Source organism: Enhydra lutris, unplaced genomic scaffold (genome assembly GCF_002288905.1).
Source record: "Enhydra lutris kenyoni isolate GAN:26980312 unplaced genomic scaffold, ASM228890v2 scaffoldscaffold3, whole genome shotgun sequence".
Classification (NCBI taxonomy): Eukaryota; Metazoa; Chordata; class Mammalia; order Carnivora; family Mustelidae; genus Enhydra; species Enhydra lutris.
In genome coordinates, this window is record NW_019154087.1 from 62719707 (window position 1) to 62739924 (window position 20218).

At 40.9% G+C, this 20218-nt stretch overlaps 1 protein-coding gene across 1 annotated transcript in view; it reads left to right on the top strand.

Annotated features, from left to right (window-relative positions):
• The first annotated feature begins 3058 nt into the window (after positions 1-3058).
• The window catches only part of LOC111155658 (glutamyl-tRNA amidotransferase subunit B), a 102286-nt gene continuing 85126 nt past the window's right edge, over positions 3059-20218 (top strand). The window contains exons 1-2 of the mRNA XM_022515955.1: positions 3059-3234; positions 5418-5568. Coding sequence (XP_022371663.1) covers positions 3059-3234; positions 5418-5568 — 327 coding nt within the window. The remainder of the gene's footprint in view (positions 3235-5417; positions 5569-20218) is intronic.

Below are 20218 nucleotides of genomic sequence, written 5' to 3' on the forward strand. Positions count from 1 at the left end.
CTGTCTGATCCAACTCTGACATTCAAAGACTATCTGGAGAATACTAAACAAAACCAAGCATGTTATTTTATTTTATTTTATTTTATTTTTTTAAAGATTTTATTTATTTATTTGAAACAGAGAGAAAGAGATCACAAGTATGCAGAGAGGCAGGCATAGAGAGAGAGAGGAGAAAGCAGGCTCCCCGCTGAGCAGAGAGCCCGATGCGGGCCTCGATCCCAGGACCCTGAGATCATGACCCGAGCCGAAGGCAGAGGCTCAACCCACTGAGCCACCCAGGCGCCCCAAGCATGTTATTTTAGACATACTTGCTAACTATTGCCATTTATAAGTAACAACTTGAAACTCTATTCTGGCTTACATGTCTTTTTAAAGACTTGTTCTAAATTTATTTGTACTGTGTTCAATTATGTGAATAAAATAAGAGCTGAGAAACTCTCCCTAAGAGAATGTTTTTGCTGGAAACCCTGTCCTGCTACCTTCTGAGCTTCTTGAAAATGAAAATCTCTGTGTCTTCCAGATGACAGCCACCTTTTTGGTGGAACCAAAATAGCTCTCTCAGCTAGAGCTCTGTCAGTAAGAATTCTGACAGATATCAGATTTGGCATGCAGGAGGAAGGTGAGAAATGGTCCCATGGTAGGAGATTGGGTGAGAGCACCTGACTAGCTAAGGGAGCAAAGACAGGAGGGGTGCTTGGAAAACAGTGCCCTCCTAGACACCAGACCATGCATGAGGAAATCAATGGGCATCTCTGGAAATGACAGATAATCTTGGGGGAGAAGGGAACCATTAGCTCTTGTGGGATTTTGAAAGGGCTATGTAATGTGCATCAAGCTAGAAGGTTTCCATTTGTGAAGCAATCAGATACATTTACTTTACATGCAGAGGATTTGCTCTCCCTCTAGTGGTAGGGTAGGAGCCTTGAAGTGATATGCTGTCACTGCATAATACTGCTTCACAAAGAAAGATGTGCATTTTGCCCATAAAATGAGGATTTTCATTAGGTATCCTACTCTCTCTCATGGTGGTTTTCAAAACAACCTAACCCTTCATGTGAGGGAACTGCCTCCTGACTGTGCTGATTACCAGTGGTAAGGTAGCAAAGATGTCTCTCTCTTTTTGGCTAAAGGCTGCCTATGCTCACTTCTTAAATACGGGATTCCCCTTTCCTCTGCAGTCCTAACAAAGATGGAACCATGCTGTGATCAGAGGCAACTCTCCTGACCCCCAGTTTGGGCCAGAAAAACCTGAGGAGCTAAATGGCAAAGAGAAAGCAAACTTACCTAAGTAAAGGTGGGAAATGTGGAAACTCAGAGGAGAGGTACTTTACAGAATCTCAAGGGTGATCTGAACCTGATATAAAGGTCAATAATTAGCAATGAAGTTTGGAACGAATCTCTACCTCCACTTTACAGGCTCTGTTGTTTCTCTCCTTTTCATTTTTGGTCATGTGAAAATACTTCCAGTGTTGCAATTTGGATCAATGATAATGGATGAAAAAAATAGAAAAGATGGAAAGGTAAATAATGACATTTTATGGGAATAACTAAAATTGCCTCCATAGAGGGATTAAACTGCATAAAATATCATAATTGTACAAGAGTATTGATGGGAATAGGTCATAGGTTACAGCTGTCTAATCAACAGGTTATTGATTGATCAATAATTGAAAATCTACCAATGTGAGGTATACAGAGTCTGCAGCTTTTTCTGTGCTCCATACTCAAAGTTAGGCATCAATGATGCTTCCTTGACTTCTCTTGTGTGTCTCCAAGGCAACCAAATTAATGTTTTCCTGAAGCCTACTTCTTTCCTAGTTTCTTTGTCTCAGTGAATAATTCCACCAGCCATCCATTTGCACAAGCCAGAAATTCAGGAGTTACTTGACCCCATCTAGTCTATCCCCATCATATTCAATCCATCACCGAGTCCTCCTAAATCTTTCTCACACAGGTCAATTTCTCTTTGCCTCCACCACCATCTCCCTTTCATCATTTCCCTCCTAAACAACTACTGCTCCAAAGGGTATCTGCTTTGATCTTTGTCAAACACATTCTCCACGCTGCACTACTTCATCCAACAAATATTTTTAAGGGGCCTACTTTGTACTATGATAATACTTTGTTGAATAAGACAAATTCCCCATTCTCAAGGAGCTTGTGGAGCATAATGCGGAGAAGTAAAATAGGGTGATATAATAGAGAACGGCAGAATGGCTATTGTAAGTTGTGTGCTCAAATACAAGACATCAGTGGGAGTTTCTGAAGGGTTTGAGTTTTCAAAGCAGGAAAATAAAAGTCTGTTGGGATGATGGCATCTGCTATCAAGGCTTTTTCACATGTAAGGAAAAGTGTTTCAAATACTGAGCAAGTACAAAAAGGAAAACAACTTAAAATGCACCTGAAGTTACAATCTAGCTCTGTTTGTCTCCAAGCACTTCTGTTTAAATACAGCACTTACCACCTACATGAAAGTGTCCTATTTTTGTAACTTTTCTGTATGTCTCCTCTCCCAACAAGGCTTACATTGTACGTGAATAGTGGCCATAAACGGCTGGCTCACTCGTCAGTGCCTAAGAACTGTGCCTGGCATAAAGTAGGCATGCAAGTAAGTATTTGTTGCATTAATGCACAGATTAGCGTGTGAACCGGCAGGGAAAAGAGAAAATAACTGAGTGGACTTGGAGGCTCGGATGTCAAGTTCACTGACTTCAGCTGGAAAGGTTAACCGAGGTATAAAATCCCGGCCAGATTTCTTAGTTTTGGATCTCCGCACCACCTGCTCTCTCTCAAACTCGCCCCGTCACAAACCTCCCCAAATCCCCGCTAGGAGGAGTCACACCTCCCGACCCAGAAGCCCTCCCATTCTCTCCTCTATTTCTCCTTCCCTCCCCTCTCCGCCAGGGTTCCGGCAGCCCTGGATTCGCAATGCTCACCGGGAATAGTAGTCTTCCGGTGCGAGCCTAAGGCGTTTTATTCGTTTTTTAGAACTACGCTTCCCAGAGAGCCTTGCGGAAGAAGGAGACTGTATCACCTGACCAGGAGCCAGGAGGGGGCAATGGCGGCGCCCATGCTGTGCTGGTGGTGTTTTGGAAGGCGTTGGGTTTTAGCCTGCATTGACGGCGGTTCTCGCCACGGAAGAGGGGCTGCGATTGGGTTCACTTCCAGCAGGAAAAGGGGACAGACCTCCGTGGCTCAGCAGCCCCTCATCACCTCCCAGAAGTCAAGGAAAGGGTATATTATTTTATACCATTACTGCCCATTTAAGCGTGAGGTGGAACTGCGGGACTGGGGAGGTGAAAGCCACTACAGCACAGCTTCCGTCTAGAAGTTTTGATGAGCGGGGGGCGGGGGAAAGTTGGGCTATAACTTTCAGCCCTGAAACCTAAACGAAAGCACAAAACTAGCCCTCTATCAGCCCCTTCCTCTACACGTAAAACACTCTTCGAACAGTAGGCATATATGGGGAATTCTCGAGTGTAAAATCGCAGATCTTTTCTGGAATGTAAAACTCCACACGCAAAAGAGTGGATTCGGTAACCATACTAACGGCACTAGAAGAGGGGTCGGTGACACCAGAAGGCGGGATCTTATTTAGCTGACATTTATTTAGCGCTATTGTGGGACAGCAGTGTTCTAAAACTAGAAAGGGAGCCTTTACCTGCAAGCTCAGGGTGGTGGTGGCTTAATGTCATTACTCAGAAAACACCAAATGTCTGTGGCGGCGCTTCATGTTGTACGTGTTTCTAGACCTAGGAGGATGCAGTCAATACAAGAGATCTTCCCTCTGATTAGAGAGTTTTGCTTATTTTGTTAGATAGTCTCTCAACAGCTGTTTATACTTTATAAGACTTAAATACTGTCTTTTTAAATACAGAAACAGAAGGCACGTGTTTAGTAATCACTTTAGCCTTTGAGATAGTTAGGTTGGCATTATTTTTGCTTTTCTGTTGGAGCAACAGAGGGAAAATGTCCAGAACCATTCAGCTTCTATTCCTTTCATAAATTGGATCGTCTGACTGTAAATGGAAAGTATTTTTTTCTCTCATGTAACGAAACTGCAAAAATAGTTTCGAGTGATGTTTTAGTGAATGCAGAATTTCTGATGAGTTCTTCATTTAATTCCTCTCAATTGCCAGCGGCGCTTCCAAACTTTAAAAAGAAGGAATTAATCTTCTTACAGTACTATAGATCTAGAACTTCATGTGTTGAAATAATTGAGACAAAACCCAGCACATGTAAACAAAAATCTAGGTAATACAGAAAATTGCTTGGGAGAAGAGCAAGATAGGAACAAAGTGTAGAGGGAGTGTGTATAAACAGGCATTGTCCAGGATACATGGTTTCAGAAGGAATAAGCACACTTACACAAACCTAGAGAAAACTGTGTGTTCATACAGACCGAAAAGAGTAGGAGATGTTATTATAGCATTTAACAACTTCTTAGATTTGATAGCAATCAAGTGTAAACAGAGGAACCTGAAGGGAACTGTAAACAGAACAGAACTGTAAACTGAAAACAGAGGAACTGTAGGGAATTGAAAGTGATTTGGGGGACCAAAAAAAAAAAAAAAAAAGCCACATCTAATGGTTTAATGTTTTCATTTGCCCCAAATTCCAGGAAGATATGATTTAGTGATGATCTGTTATGTCTGTGTCATTCTGATCATTTTACGTGCAAGCCATTGTTATTTAAAATGAGTTCAAAACATGACGGAGAATACCCCTTCCTTTCTAAGTGAGATATACAATTATTCATTATTTCTCCAGTAGTAGAAGCATGATGTTTATGTTAATTCTAAAAATGTTTGTAAGATAAGCTTTCATGGGGCGCCTGGGTGGCTCCGTGGGTTAAAGCCTCTGCCTTCAGCTCAGGTCATGATCCCAGGTTCCTGGGATCGAGCCCCGCATCTGGCTCTCTGCTCATCAGGGAGCCTGCTTCCTTCTCTCTCTCTGCCTGCTTCTCTGCCTACTTGTGATTTCTCTGTCAAATAAATAAATAAGATCTTTTAAAAAAAAAAGAATAAGCTTTCATTTACTAAGTTATTAATTGATAAAGGACAGTTAATCTAGAAAATGGTGCTTTTCCTTGGAGTCAGCCAAGCAGACGTCACCTGATAGCCATTTCTAAATTGTTTCAGAATGCCATATTTTTCCTTCATCACCTTCCTCTTTATACAGTGAACTCTTCCTATGCCGTGTTGTAAATGAATTTTATTTTGCTGGTCTTGTAGATGTTCATCATGAGTTGCTTTTGATTAGGTCATCGATACAATATAACCTTTTTAAATGTAAGAACCTAAAATCTTAATAAGTTAAAAACAAATAGCAAATTAACATGTGTGGTTTAGGGTCATAGAAATTCATGCATAGTGATGGCTCTAACTACTTCTTAATGATTCTTTCTTTCTTTTTAGTGAACATGAATGGGCAGCTGTGGTAGGTTTGGAAATTCATGCCCAGATCTCTTCCAACTCTAAACTCTTCTCTGGATCTCGAGTCCACTTTGCAGCACCTCCAAATTCTTTGGTATCTTTCTTTGATGCATCTCTGCCTGGAACTCTGCCGGTAAGGTTTTTATTTAATCATATTTTCGTTAGAAAATGTTTGTTTTATTGGACATAGATATTGATTTCATGGTTTTCACATCTTGGCACAACTCTTAGAAAGTACTTGTTTGAGGGATTTGGGGTGAAGTAGGATGAACTAAATGTTTTCTAAAAACCCATCTCTGTAATGTTTCTAAGTCTGAACATCATCCATTTGTTCATATATGTATTCACTCATTTCATACACATTTTAAAATGTCTACAAAGTACCAGACACCGTGCCATGAACTAGAACATGAAGATGAGTGACAGTCCTTGCCTTTGAAGGGTTTAAAGACTAGGTAGGGAGAAATGTCTTATATTTTAAGTGTCTACTTATAAACAAATAGAATACTGGGTGATTACAGCCGTGAAGGTAATATGTAGGCATGGTTTTGGAATCCAAAGGAGGGACACCTAAGTCTGTAAGAGAAGGATTCTTGTGAGAAATTGAGATCTGGGTATGATTCGAAAAGTTGTTGAAAGAGGCAGTGTCTGAGTTATCTGAGAAGTCAGAGAGGAGTTAGGCAGATAAATGAAGGAGGAGGAGGAGTCTAGCCACAGGAGATAGCACATGATGCAGGATATTACAGTGTCAGATCAGAAATGATTGTGATTATTGAAAATTAAGTGGTCAGTAATGGAGAGAAAAAGTCAGCCATAATATGCATTGAGTTAAGTGCTCATTTATCTGCTCATTTTTACTTAAACCCACGGACTGACTACGTCCAGTGTACTTATCAGCAAGATTGCTATCATATAATTTCATATAGTTGGCTGGATTTTGAAGAAAAGGATGGAAGGAACAATGTGAATATTTGTGGCAATAAATAAATCATAGTCTGTCCAGGCCATATAACATTGACTGGGTATGGGATTTCCTCCCATCCTTGGAGGTAATGTGTATAGATGGTGGTGATTGGAAGGGGGAGGAGGAGCTTTCATGGGTGACTTCCATACTCTCTAACTTTTAAATACAAGCGAAAGCTGGTTGATTTGGCCATCGGCAGGCTTGCAGAGACAGAGATTAATTTTTCTCAGAGTCGCTCAGAGTAGAAGGTGATGGGCAGTGCCTCCAATGTGTCTGCCATACCCAGGGCTTTGGTTATATTGGGGCAGTGTCTGTATCTTGGAACTTCCTTGTTACCTGTGCTTTTTGTTGTGGAGGACTCCCATCCCTACAAACCCTATCCAGAGTCACCTTTGGTTTGTTTGTGAGTCTTTCTGGGGGAAAGACAGATAAAGGGGTGTCTATCCCTCCCTCCCTCTGGTTTAGAATATCTATCTGTGGAGAAATCATTTTTGTTTGGGGACAGTTTTTCAATTACAAATGCATGAGTTCTTTTTTGGGCAGAGATGCAGACGGAGTAGAAATGGAGTAATATCTATTCAGACAAGTGAAATGGAAAGCAATTCATCACAACACCTCCTTTTTTCCTTCTGAGTTCAAATCATTTTTTTTTTCCAACATGGTATTTCTTTATCAAGAGACTATATGTAATCTCTGAATTCCTTCTGGATTTTTCCAGCTGGGAATATAGTATCCAGCAAAGTATTTATTACAGTTCACATTTGGAAATAGATCTATTTGCAGATAGGCATGTTTTCCATAAATAGGTTCTTCAGTTGTGGCTAAGTGTGGTCGAATATTACAGACAATTCAAAACAACTAAAATGTCAACATACTTTGAAAGACTTCGAAGAATGTGCTTGCCCAGTGATAAGCATAGTAGTAAAACAGTGAAGGTGTTTGGGACATTTGAGCATTGAGAGCTTGGCTAATACTAATTAAATGGTAGTCATAGTCTAGAAATCCAGTTTTGCTTGAGCTAGGATTTGCTTTTTCTCTTCAGAGCTTACCACACACATGATTTAAGGAGCCTATTGGGTTATTCTCTTGACAGAGCTAATCTGCCTCTTCTTCTAAAATGTTTCTGCCTTTAAAAGACCTATTTTGGGGCGCCTGGGTGGCTTAGTCAGTTAATCGTCTGCTTTCAGTTCAGGTCATGATCCCAGGGTCCTGGGATCAAGACCCATACCAGGCTCTTTGCTCAGCAGGGAGCCTGCTTCTCCCTCTGCCTACCGCTCCCCCTGTGTGCTCTCTCTCTCACTCTCTCTCTGACAAGTAAATAAATAAAATATTTTTTAAAAAAGACCTATATTTAGTATGTGAGCAAATTTATACCAAAACTACCAGAAAAAAACATTGTCACTCCCATAGCACTTCAAAACCCTGTGATTTACCTATGTAAATGTATTGAAACATTTAGACAGTTGCCCTTCTCTAAGCTCCTGGGTGGTGTATTGGTGCTGTGGTCTTCTGACTCAGCATCTTGGTTGTTTTTGTACCAAAAAATGGTGACCATTTGTCAGATACACTGATAAGGAGATAGAAAAAGGCTGCCAAAAGAATTTAGGTTATAGTGTAAAGTCTTTTTCTGGAAATCACATTCATTTGCTCTGCTGGCCCATTAAAGAGAAATTATGATAATGGGTATTTTCTGTAGGCATTTGATTCTCACCTTCTTGACTTCGTCTTCATTCACTCAGCTGACACTTACTGGATGCCTGCCGTGTACTAGCCATCATACAAGCTCTAGTGACACACCTTTGAACAAGATAAAAAATAGACAAGGCTCTTGTCGTCATGAAGCATGGACAAGTTAGCAGGCACTCGCAGTACCTTTTAACAAACGTACTGGGAGTGAGAATACGGAATAGGTGCTTGAGGAGCACATAGGAGGGCATCCAACACATAGAATTTGCACAGTTGGCCAAATAAAAGTGAATAGGATGGGGCGCCTGGGTGGCTCAATGGTTAAGCAACTGCCTTCGGCTCAGGTCATGATCCCAGAGTCCCAGGATCGAGTCCTACATCGGGCTCCCAGCTCCATGGGGAGTCTGCTTCTCCCTCTGACCTTCTCCCCTCTCATGCTCTCTCTCACTCTCTCTCTCAAATAAACAAATAAAATCTTAGAAAAAGGCGGGGGGGATGATGTATGACAACCAGAGGAGAAACAGGACATGGTGTGCTCTAGGAACTGAAGGAAGTTCTGTGCACGGTAGCATAGAACTTGAGTATGGCATGGGAAGAGGTGAGGCTGTCATGGCAGGTATAATCTGTACCAGTATAACCCCATGTGCAAGGAGGTGAGAAGAGGTGAGGACAGTACAAGGTCAGCAAGTCCAACAAAGGGAGTGTTTTGAGAAGGTGGGAGTATAGTGGTGTCAGATGTTCCTGAGAGGTCAAGTAAGGTGAGGATGGGACTATTGCATTTATCAACAGGACTGTCCCTTGTCCTTTGAAAGACAGCTTCAGTGGAGTAATGGGAGTAGAAGGTACATGGTAGTAGATAGAGAGATACAGGGAGCTTACAGAAGAGGTGAGAGAGTGTGGGCAACTGTTTTAGGAGGGTTGGCTATGAAGGAAGAGTAAATGCAGGAGGTGAAAGAAGACATGGAATCAAGAGGAACATTTTTTTTAAGATTTTATTTATTTATTTGACAGAGAGAGAGAGATCACAAGTAAGCAGAGAGGCAGGCAGAGAGAGGGGGGAAGCAGGCTCCCTGCTGAGCAGAGAGCCCGATGCAGGGCTCAATCCCAGGACCCTGAGATCATGACCTGAGCTGAAGGCAGAGGCTTTAACCCCCTGAGCCCCCCAGGCACCCCAAGAGGAACATTTTTATTAGTCCAATTTTCCTTAATATTGGAGAGATCTGAGAATGCTTAAATACCTATTACTTACAGTCAACAGTAAGATACACACTTAAAAATGTGTAAAGAAGGGAAATCTCATGGCAGGTGTTCTTACTGCAATAAAATAAAGTTTTTAAAAATACTGATGAGGAACCAATGAAGAAGGGGAGTTAAAGACAGTTAGAGAGCTTGAACGTGTGTATTTTAATATGTCTTTCTCACTACCCCAAAGAAACCCCACTGAAATTATAGTAAAAGAATTTAATAGTTACAAAACCTGCATGAGAATGGGAGACCAGAGTGCATGAGAGATGGTAGATGGAAGAGGGCTGACTTAGCAGAGCAGCGTTAACTATAAAGGGACAGAAGGCCTATAGAAAGAGCCACTAGTGAGAAATGAGATGTCATGCCCTGCGTAGCCCCAGAAAGGGTCCGGATATGGGATCCTTAGGTTTTGCAGAAGGCCGGGGAGGTAGAAACAAGGGATTAATTCAGAGTCTGGATGCAGAGCAGTTAGACTTCAGGTCCCCTCCTTGACCCTCTGCCTCTGCCCCACTCCGATAGGAATCTGTAGTTTGGAGAGAAATGCAACTGGTGGCACACTCCCCCTGGGGACCTCAGGCAGAGCAAAGGCACTGGTGTCAGAGGGTGTCTGCACTGCCGACCCTGTAAGGCCTGCCCAGTGCTTTTCTTCACCTTGTTGGAGGAGCTCAAATGACCTAGTATTGCCGTCTCTCCTCTTCCTCTCCTCCAAGCAGGAATCTGCAGGGATTTGTTTGGATATTACATGTCCCTGGAGGGAAGAACTTCAGATGCTGACACCTGGGGGGTGGTCTCTAAAAACAAACAAACAAACAAACAAACTGCCTGGTTACCTGATTGTCCTGGAATGCAGGCCGTCAGTCAACAAGCCCTGGATATTACATAGACCTTTTAATCAGCATTTGAGTACCTTACTTCAAAATAGAAACCAATGGCCAAAAATCACTAGACCTTTGAGGAAGTTCTCCAACATAATGGACAGGGCCCAAAATAAAAAGACTAAAAAAGAAATAAGAAGTAACAGATAATGCATACTTTAAAAATAAAAGCTTTTATAAATATTCTCAGATAAGAGAAGGTAGTGGCATCGTTGAGATACTACTTTTTAAAAATAAAGAATCAGAACAAAAGGCTCTCAGAAATTAAAATTATGATAGCAAAAAAAAAAAAAAATCCAGGAGCGTTAGATGATAAAGTCAAGAAAATCTTCCAGGAAGTGTAACACATACACAGTGAATTGGACTGTAGGAGATAAAATAAGAAAATTAGACTCGGTGTGGGATGTACAACATCTGATTCATGGGACTTCCAGAAGACAGAAGAGGGGAACCTATCAAACAACACAGATTAATTTTCCAGAACTGAAGGACCTGCATCTCCAAATGGGAAGGGCTTGCCAAGGACCCAGTGCAAGGAATAAAAATAGTCTCCCATATGGGCATGTGATCATGAAATGTAGGAATGCCAGGGATAGAGATAAGATACTGGAACAAAGAAGAAAAGAGAGGTCACATGCAAAGGACTGGGAATCAGAAAGTCACTGGACTTCTTAAAAAGCAGCACTTAAAGCTGGAAGAGAAGAAAAGAGTGCCTTAAAAATCTTAGGAGGAAAAAAAAAATGATTCTAATTTAGAAGTCTGTATCCAGCACTATAAATTAAGTGTGACAGTAGAATAATGCTATTTTCAGACAGTCGGGTTCTCAGAAAATTGGCCTTTCACTATCATCAGAACCTGCTGGAGTGACAGAGAGGTTCCAGATTGCCAGGTCTGCAATGGGCCCAGGGAATCTGGTGGGAAAAGAGGGTGGATGGCTCCAAAACAGAGCGGTTTCAAGAGAAAAAAGTGTACGGTAGTGGAAATAGCAGATACCTAATGTTTGTGTAGGCACAAGATTTTACATATACACTGGCATCTTTGAGAATAGTAAGCAATAGGTATTAAAATATGAAGCAAATGATGAAATGAAGCCACATCAACTCCAGAAAAACAAAATGTTCAAGGAAGGAAATGTAATCAGAGTATACTTAACAGCTCAGCAGAGAAACTTATTTACTTAATAATAATAGTAGAAGAACCAACTCTGACTTAACTAGGATATTGGGAAATAAAAGAATAAATTCTCATCTGCCATTATCAGAAGTTACATTCTACATTGACATAATGGACAGGAAAAAGTAATGTAAGAATATGCTCTAGGAACATTTTTGGCCACAGATTGGGGGAGGCCTCCTTCTTCTTTTCAGGCCCAAAGTTGTTTGTTTGTTTTGTTTTGTTTTAATTTTTTTTTAAAGATTTTATTTATTTATTTGACAGAGATCACAAGTAGGCAGAGAGGCAGGCAGAGAGAGAGAGGAGGAAGCAGGCTTCCTGCTGAGCAGAGAGCCCGATACGGGGCTCGATCCCAGGACCCTGAGGTCATGACCGGAGCCAAAGTAGAGGCTTTAACCCTCTGAGCCACCCAGGCGCCCCTTGTTTTAATTTTTAAAAGTAAGGCAATGAGTGAAAGATTTAGAACTCTCAAGAGACAAATTATTAGTCAAAAGGGTTTTCAAAATAAAGTTTTTAAAAATCTTATGTAAAGGTAATATTAAGTAATCAAATATTACCTCTACTGTTTTCTCAGCCTTCTCTACTGAGACTTTGTTCCCAAAGTCCTAATAGTGAAGGACTCCCCACAACCCCCGCCCGCACCATGCTCTTAGGAGGAATAGGCTCCTGCACATTCTAGATTATTCATACGTGTAGTCGGAGTACCTGCTTCCCTGGGGGTGAAGTGACCTACCTACGAGTTGACTTTGTAGACTTTAATGTTATTCACCTTACCATGGGGTTGCACTTAAGAATGGTGTATTTTATTCTTGAACAGAAATAGAATACAGTAGCAAGTATGGGTAAATTCTTATGATACAGAGTAAGGTAGAAAAAATTTTGCAAAATATATTGTCTTATGACTTCTTTAAATTGTCTCTTGGGAATGGAATGGGCCAAGTCTTGGTGTTCTATGTTCTAAAACAAGAACGCTGTCTTTGGGACAGCTCTCAACTCTGTCTCCCCCTCCTCCCCACCCCGATTAAGGAAGGATTGTCACATGGCAAATGGCCAGCAGCCTTGGCCAGCAGGTGATGGATTTTCCAAAGGTCCCCTGGCACTGCATATTACTTAAAAATAGGAAGATAACTATGACAGGACAGCTCAAAGATCGGAAGATAGTTGCTGCCAGGGAACAGGGCTGGCAGGTAAGGGTGGCAGGAACTGCCGGTTTTCATTATAAATTATTTCAGAATACCTGCCTGCAATAAAAGTTAAACAATCGAAAGTTAGCCTTAAAGGAGTAACATAGAGAAGAGGAGATTATTGATAGAGTCGGGTTCCTGAGAAAACAAGAGGTATCCTCAGGGCACTGGGAGAAAGACAGCTTTCCCTTTGTAATCTCAGGGAAGATGTGTCCCTCCAGCCCGTGGGTAAAGGTGTCTTTTTAGGCTGGGGTGTGGAAGGCTGAGGAAACTCCCATCTGGTTTTTTGGTTTTTTCCTTTCTTAGCAAACACTGTTTCTGACATCTCTCCTTTTTGGAGCTCTTTCTCGCCTGAGTCAATATCCCTCACATTCTGGGTGATGCACTCTCTTAGCTTTTCTGTGCCTCCAATCGTTTCTAGCTCTTGAATGATAGTACAGAATTCTAAGCTGACAGTTATTTCCCCTCAGCATCCTGAAGACATGATTCCATTGTCCTCATGCCTCTGTTATTGCTGATGAGAAGTCTGCATCCTTTGTAAGTAATCTGATTTTCTCTCTCTGATAGCTTTAGCCAGGGCATGTCTAGGTCTGGATTTGTTCTTATGTATTCTGCTCAGTACTCAGTATGATTTTTCCAGCTGAAGACTCTATTCTGGATTGTGGTGGTCTGTCTGTGGGACGAATTCATGGCAGCCTCTACCAGGGCCCGTTGGGCTTTAATAAATGAACCATTTCTGTGTTATTCTCACTCAGCTCAGATAGTGCCAACATTCAAGCCCCACACCCAAGCCAGGTTCAGGGCAAGGGGCTCTGATTTCTCAAGACTCTCCTTTCACCTTGGGCTCGAGGCGGGTCATACTCCTCCCTCTCACCTCCTCCAGTTGGTGGCAGAAGAATTTTTGACTGGACCCGGATTTTGTGCTTCCCAGCTTCCGGCCCCTGTTGTCTCATAGCCTCGACTTTTGTTCCTGGGGGGCCTTAAATCTCCAATGTCTGGTGTCCTCTCAGCCTGGTTAACAATAATGATAGTGGTAAAATCAACTAACATATACTGAGTGCTTGCTCTGTGGCAGGCACTGTTCTAGGCATTTTCTTTGTATGCGTTGACTTATTTTATTTATTTATTTTTAAAATATTTCATTTATTTATTTATTTATTTGAGAGAGAGAAGGAGAGTGAGCATGAGAGAGAGAAAGCAAGTGCCAGTGGGAAAAGAGGCGAGAGTGGGAAAAGAGAAGCAGACTGCCCACTGAGCAGGGAGCCTGATGCGGAACTAAATCCCAGGATCTTAGGATCATGACCTGAGCCAAAGGCAGACGCCTAACTGACTGAGCCACCCAGGTGCTCCTAGTGTTGATTTATTTTAATCTCATATTGACTGTATCAGGACGTTCTCCTCATCATCCCAATTGGAAACTAAGCTGGATACAGACCGAGTAGTCTGGCTTCCAGGTTCGTACTCATAACCCCTTTGCCATCCCATCTCTTACAGTTACCCTTGGGTGTTACATGGCTTTGAGCTCCTCTACTGCCATAGGCCCCAGATTTCCTTTCTAGCTTTTGAGTTTGGCTGTGTGTGTGTGTGTGTGTGTGTGTGTGTGTTTATAAATTTGTATGTTTATATAACTGTGTGTATAGATGAATACTTGTTCTCATCCCCTTTCTCCCTTCCACCCCCAGTGTGTCTATACCCCCAGCTCTGTATCACTTAGACTGCTATTTTGACCAGTGGTTACAACCCCACCCACATTCTGATTGATGACCCTTCTGAATGTTTTTTAGGACCACAGGCATTTTATCTTCTTATTTTACCTTTAGTTTTAGAATTATATGAAATCCCATCATAAATCTTCAGACTGAAAAGGTCATTCAGCCCATTTTCTTGCTTATAGGCAGGATTACAGCTAAACTAAGGATAGCATTCTTTGTTTTTATTAGCAGGGATTCAGCCTCGCTCATTACTTTGACCTAGTAAAACCTCTTACACTGGCACAGAATCTTCCTTGATTTATCACATAACTATAATTAAATAATTGTAATAAATGATGTCTATAGAATTTAGATAGAATCTTAGGTTATCTGCTTAGAATTTATTTCCAATTTATCAATGTCATTCTAATTTCTCTACTTATAGTACTTTGTACATGAGTTACAAAATGGGAAAAAAAGTAGGAAAGAAAACATAGTTGTTTGACAATACGTCGAAATTTACAAATCTGCATGTTTCATAATTTGCTAATGTTTCTAGTAATGGTGAGATTTCATCAAGTTTGTTGGAAATTTATGCATGTGCAAACCTGCTTGGTCACACACACACACACACACACACACTCACTCACTCACTCACTCACTCACTCTCTTTATTTGAAATGCTTGTCCCCTCCTGGTGTCAGTCCCTATGCAGGAGAAAGCGAGGAGGGCATCGTTGCCACTGCTGATGCCAGCTGGTAGGTTGATCGCTCTGGCCGGGAGATAACTACTTCTGATAATCAGGCTGCACCACAATTAGGTTAATTAGAAAGTAGTGACTCTGCTCTTGTTTTGCTTGTTTGAAAGCTCTTATCTGTCCATAACACAGAACCCCCTCGTCACTATGAATGTCTGTTGTTTCCAGAACTGGGTAAAGGGTTATTAAAGCTCTTTTCCATGCACGTATGCAAGAATATTTTCCTCTTTTCTTATGCTTGGCCTGTCTAAAAAAGCATTTGAAGTTTTACAATATCAAAGATGTTTGGAGTTGGCTCTGGAAGCTATGGAATGAAAACTGGAACATTGATTTTACCACATTTTACAAGACTTTCTTTTATGCACGAGAGTACGTACAGTTGACCCCTGAACAATGAAGGGGTTAGAGGTACACAGTCGAAAATCCACATATAATTTTGACTCCCCCCAAAATATCTATTAACAGCCCACTGTTGACCAGAAGCCATACTAATAACATAGTCAATTAACACGTAGCTTGTAGGTTATATATATTATAGACTATATTTTTATAATAAAGCTTATAGAAAAGAAAACATTAAGAAAATTATAAGGAAAAGAAAATACATTTATAATACTCTCCTGCTTGTACCAAAAAAAAAATCTGCATAAAAGTGGACCTGCACAGTACAAACCTATGTTGTTCAAGGGTTAACTGTATCACTCTTCATAGCAAGAAGAAGGGGCATGAAGAGGCGGAAAAATATGCTGTGAATGAATCTGATGTGATGCCTGCCCCCGGGAAACCAACAAACAATGGAGAGACCAGGCTTTATACTAGAGATTCATATTTGAACATGTATGCAAATTGTGCCGCAAGGGATCTTGCCCCTTAAAGAAATGATAATGTGTGCTTAACTTAATTTATAGATTTCTTTTGACATATTTATTTAAAGTTAGCTGTCAGTAACCTAGCTCTCTGAACATAGCAGATACTGCTAGTAACTTTTGTTTTGAAGGATCCTAATAGATTTAGAAATACTTGACTAGTTCTGGAGAGCATTAGGCTGAAGTGCTTTCCTACCTCTTAATTCTAAATGTAATTATAAAAGTTGTTTATAGCTGAAAACTTCTAAGCAAAATCGAAATTCAAGAACACAGCGTTAGGGAAGTGTTTAAATGCATACATTTATAATCAGATCTATATTTACCTCTCTGTCCATTCACACTAGATGATGTTCAGTTATTTGACTATGAAGACAAAATGTGACAGTTTTCTATTAAAATTTTTTTCCATTTCAGTGATTTGCTTTAATGTAATCTGTAAAACTTATAATTACGTTGTATTCTCAGACTTTTATCTTGCCAGTCATTCTCCAAGTCACTGATGGTTTTCCTTCATTCCTTTGTAAAGTAGAGGGTTCCAGAGGTGAGGAGTTTTTCCCTGTGACCTTTGTCCCTATGGAAGTGGTGTGTCTGTGAGCTCATACACACAAATGTGGAAAGCTTCCCTCTTAGCTCTTAAACTCTTCTGATGGCCCAGGCTTGCCTTCTGATGTCATTAACTGGCTGTCTCCTTGAACTCAGATGACTCATGATGATGAGGGACATACATGTCAGCAGCAACATGACCTCCCCTCCCTTCACACAGGAAGCATTTGACTCCTTCTCTATCATGGATTGTTTCCCAGCTTTCCATGGATTCTCGAAAGCCTCCCTCTTTCCAATTGTTTTTACCTCCCTCACCTCTGTAGCAGTCTTGCCTGCTGTATTCCCCACAGAGATCTGACCATGTTAATATTAACACATCTACTTTGTATCAATATATATTTGTTTCATAAATTGACCATCCTTTTGTGTATATTGTTTATAAGGATTTTTTAAAGATTTTGTTTTTTTGAGAGGAAGAGAAAGACAGAAAGAGAGAGAAAGCAAGAGCACAAGAGCAGGGGGAGGGAGAAGCAGACTCCTGGCTGAGCAGAGAGCCCGGCTCCGGGCTCAGTCCCAGGACACTGGGATCATGACCTGAGCCAAAGGCAGATGCTTAACTGACAGAGCCACCCAGGCGCCCCATTTATAGGGGTTTTGTGTTTGATAATAAGTCTCTAAAAAGTAGTTCATGTATGTGTGTTGGACCACTTTACAGGACCTTGCATACAACATGTATATAATACCCTTAATAAATATTTCTCTGTATAATTGCATACACTTACACACACACACCAGAGGTCCATATGAAAGATTGTTCTAGGTGTCTAAAACCCTTGTGATATTTTTTTAACCTCTTTATGGGAATCTTTCCAAGATTTAATTATTTGAAAGAGAGCGCGAGCCTGCGTGTGGGAGGGAGGAGCAGAGGGAGAGGGAGAGAGTCCTCAACAGATTCCATGTTGAACCATAAGGCTCAGCCTCACAACTCTGAGATCACAACCTGAGCCGAAACCAAGAGTCGGTTGCTTTACTGATGGCAACACTCAGGCACCCCTTAAAGTTTATTTCTTTGGTAATCTCTGCAGCCATGTGGGGCTCAAACTCACAACACTGAGATCAAGAGGGGAATCTTCCTAAAATGCATTTTATACCTTCCCACTTTCACATAGGGTATATCGAACATATAAGCCAACTTTTTCTTGATTACTCAAGGGTTATTGATAATGTCAATTAGTGCTCAGTGTTGTCACATGATGGTTCCTTCAAGGGTTGTTGAGGTGTGTGAAACCATCTGATCCGGGGCGCCTGGGTGGCTCAATGGGTTAAAACCATCTGATCCTACAGTAAATGGCAAAATACAGACATTCTTTTTAGGTTTCCTATGACAGACTTTTTCTTTGTTATTACAGTCATCTGCCCCTCACTTTTTTAAAGCTACTGTCAGTATATTTGACTCAAGGAACCCCTTTTTGTTCATTTTCCACTTCTTAATCACTACTTCCCATCTGCTCTAGCCCAGAAAGCCTGACTATCAGTTGTTAATGTAAATAACAAGGTTCTGCACAGAGACTTGTTCTGCAATATAAAATACATGAGTGGTATGAAGCTTGTTAGCTTCTTAAAGTTATAAACAGTATGAGACTGATGTAGGAAGAGATCCTGAAAATTATTCAATTTAGTCCTTTTAATTTATAGATAAGAGAACTGCTGTTGCGACTTGCCCACAGTCACGCACGCAGTTGCTCGGTGTCCCAGTCACAGAACTCCTGCTTAGCTTCCAGTCTGTACGGTGCCATAGCCAGAGTTGCTGGTAGGTGCTGTATTTTGCCGGTCTGCCTATATTTCAAAACATAATGCCATTGACAGATGTATATGTAATGTTTCTGGATATGTATTCACATGCTGATAGACACACAGGCATTGACTGTTCAGCCCTGACACTGATTATCTGCACGGTTTATTACAATATCCACTAGGTGAGAGAGCTAAATCTGGGAAGAGAGAAAAGAGGGAAAGAGTGCTGATTCAGAAGAAGAAATGGATAAAGAAAACCTAACCTAATTAGCCTGACTCTCTCCAGACCTACCATTAAGAGAGCAGCCCTAATTGCGGGCAGCTCTCAGCTTTACATATCGCTATGCAAATAGTGATTATAATGGAACATTCTTTTAGGATCTTCACTCTGTGTTTCATCCAGGAAAATTTTCTCTGCACTCTTCTGATTCACAAATTCTGTTATATCTACTTGGTTCTTCAGCATATCTGTTGAGCTTTTTTATTTCACTGAGAGTATTTTCCATTTATAGACATTGTTTTTCTCTTTTAAATGTCTTCTGTTAAAAATATCTTATTCCCCTTTTATGTGTGTTCAGGTCTTTCTTTCTTTAGTAATTTTAAATCTACTTAATTTATAGTCTGTGTTCAGTAATTCTGTTACCTGAAGTTCTTGGGCTCTCTTATTCTGCTTTTTGTGTGTCTCCTGATTCTGGCTAGGTGGTCTTGTGTATTTTGTAACTTTGGATTATGAAATCGTGTTTGACAGGGCTTTATTAATGGGGATCTTGGGGCTGGAGTGAGAGCCAGCGTCTCCAAAGAGCTTTTTACGTTGGTTTTTGCCAGGTGCTGCAGGTCTAAGCCATTCTTCATATTTCTCTCTTAGCTTGGGGGCTCCTAGAGCACAGACTTAGTAAATTTGTCCCTCAAGCCTGACTAAGAGCAGACTTGTGATTAATTCTTAGGGAAAACTTTTGTGTTTTGTTTTAACCCAAAGTCTGGGCTGAGACTCTACTAAGATAGAAGCCTTATAGGAGGGAGTAGAGGTTGTAACCACGGAGCTAGGACTGCACCCAAGGCTGTGAAATGTGAGTGATACAGAACGGAGGAGGAAAGGCATCTTCGTACTTCTTTTGGGCTTCCTTTCTTCTGCCACCAAGATACCTTTCCTGTATGATTGCAGTTCTTTGTACCAGTTAAGGCTGAGATCTGTACACATCCAAGCTCGTATTGTCTATCTCTTTGTCACGCACACAGATCAAGAGATTGAGCTCTTTCAAAATTTCCCCTAGTTGTGCAAGAATGCACATTCTTACACATTGCCTTTATTTTTTAATTGAAGCAGAGATGATACACAATATTAGTTTCAGGTGTACAACAGTGACTTGATGTTTCTATACATTATAAATTGATCACCACAGTGAGTATAATTACCACCTGTCCCCATATAAAATTATTACAATATTATTGACTATATACCCTATGCTGTACTTTACTTCTCCTGACTTACTCATTTTTATAGCTGAAAGTTTGTGTCTCTTAATCCTTTTCGTCTGTTTCACCCACCCACCCCCACCCAGCAATCACCAGTTCATTTTCTGTATCTATGACTCCCTCTGTTTTGTTTATTCATTTGTTTTGTTTCACATGTAAGTGAAATCATACTGTATTTATCTTTCTCTGTCTTTACCTACCATAATGCCTTCTAGGTCCATCCATGAAGTGGTAAGATTTCATTCTTTTTTATGACTGAGTAATTTTCTATTGGGTGTATATACCACTTCTTTATCCGTTCATCAGTTGATGGACACTTACATTGCTTCCCTATCTTGGCTATCGTAAATAATGCTAACGGTGAACATAGAGTTGTGTATATCTTTTCAAATTCATATTTTCATTTTCTTCAGATAACTACCCAGCAGTGGAGGGGGCACCTGGGTGGCTCAGTCATTAAGCATCTGCCTTCAGCTCAGGCCATGATCCCAGCGTCCTGTGATGAGCTCCACATCTGGCTCCCTGCTCAGCA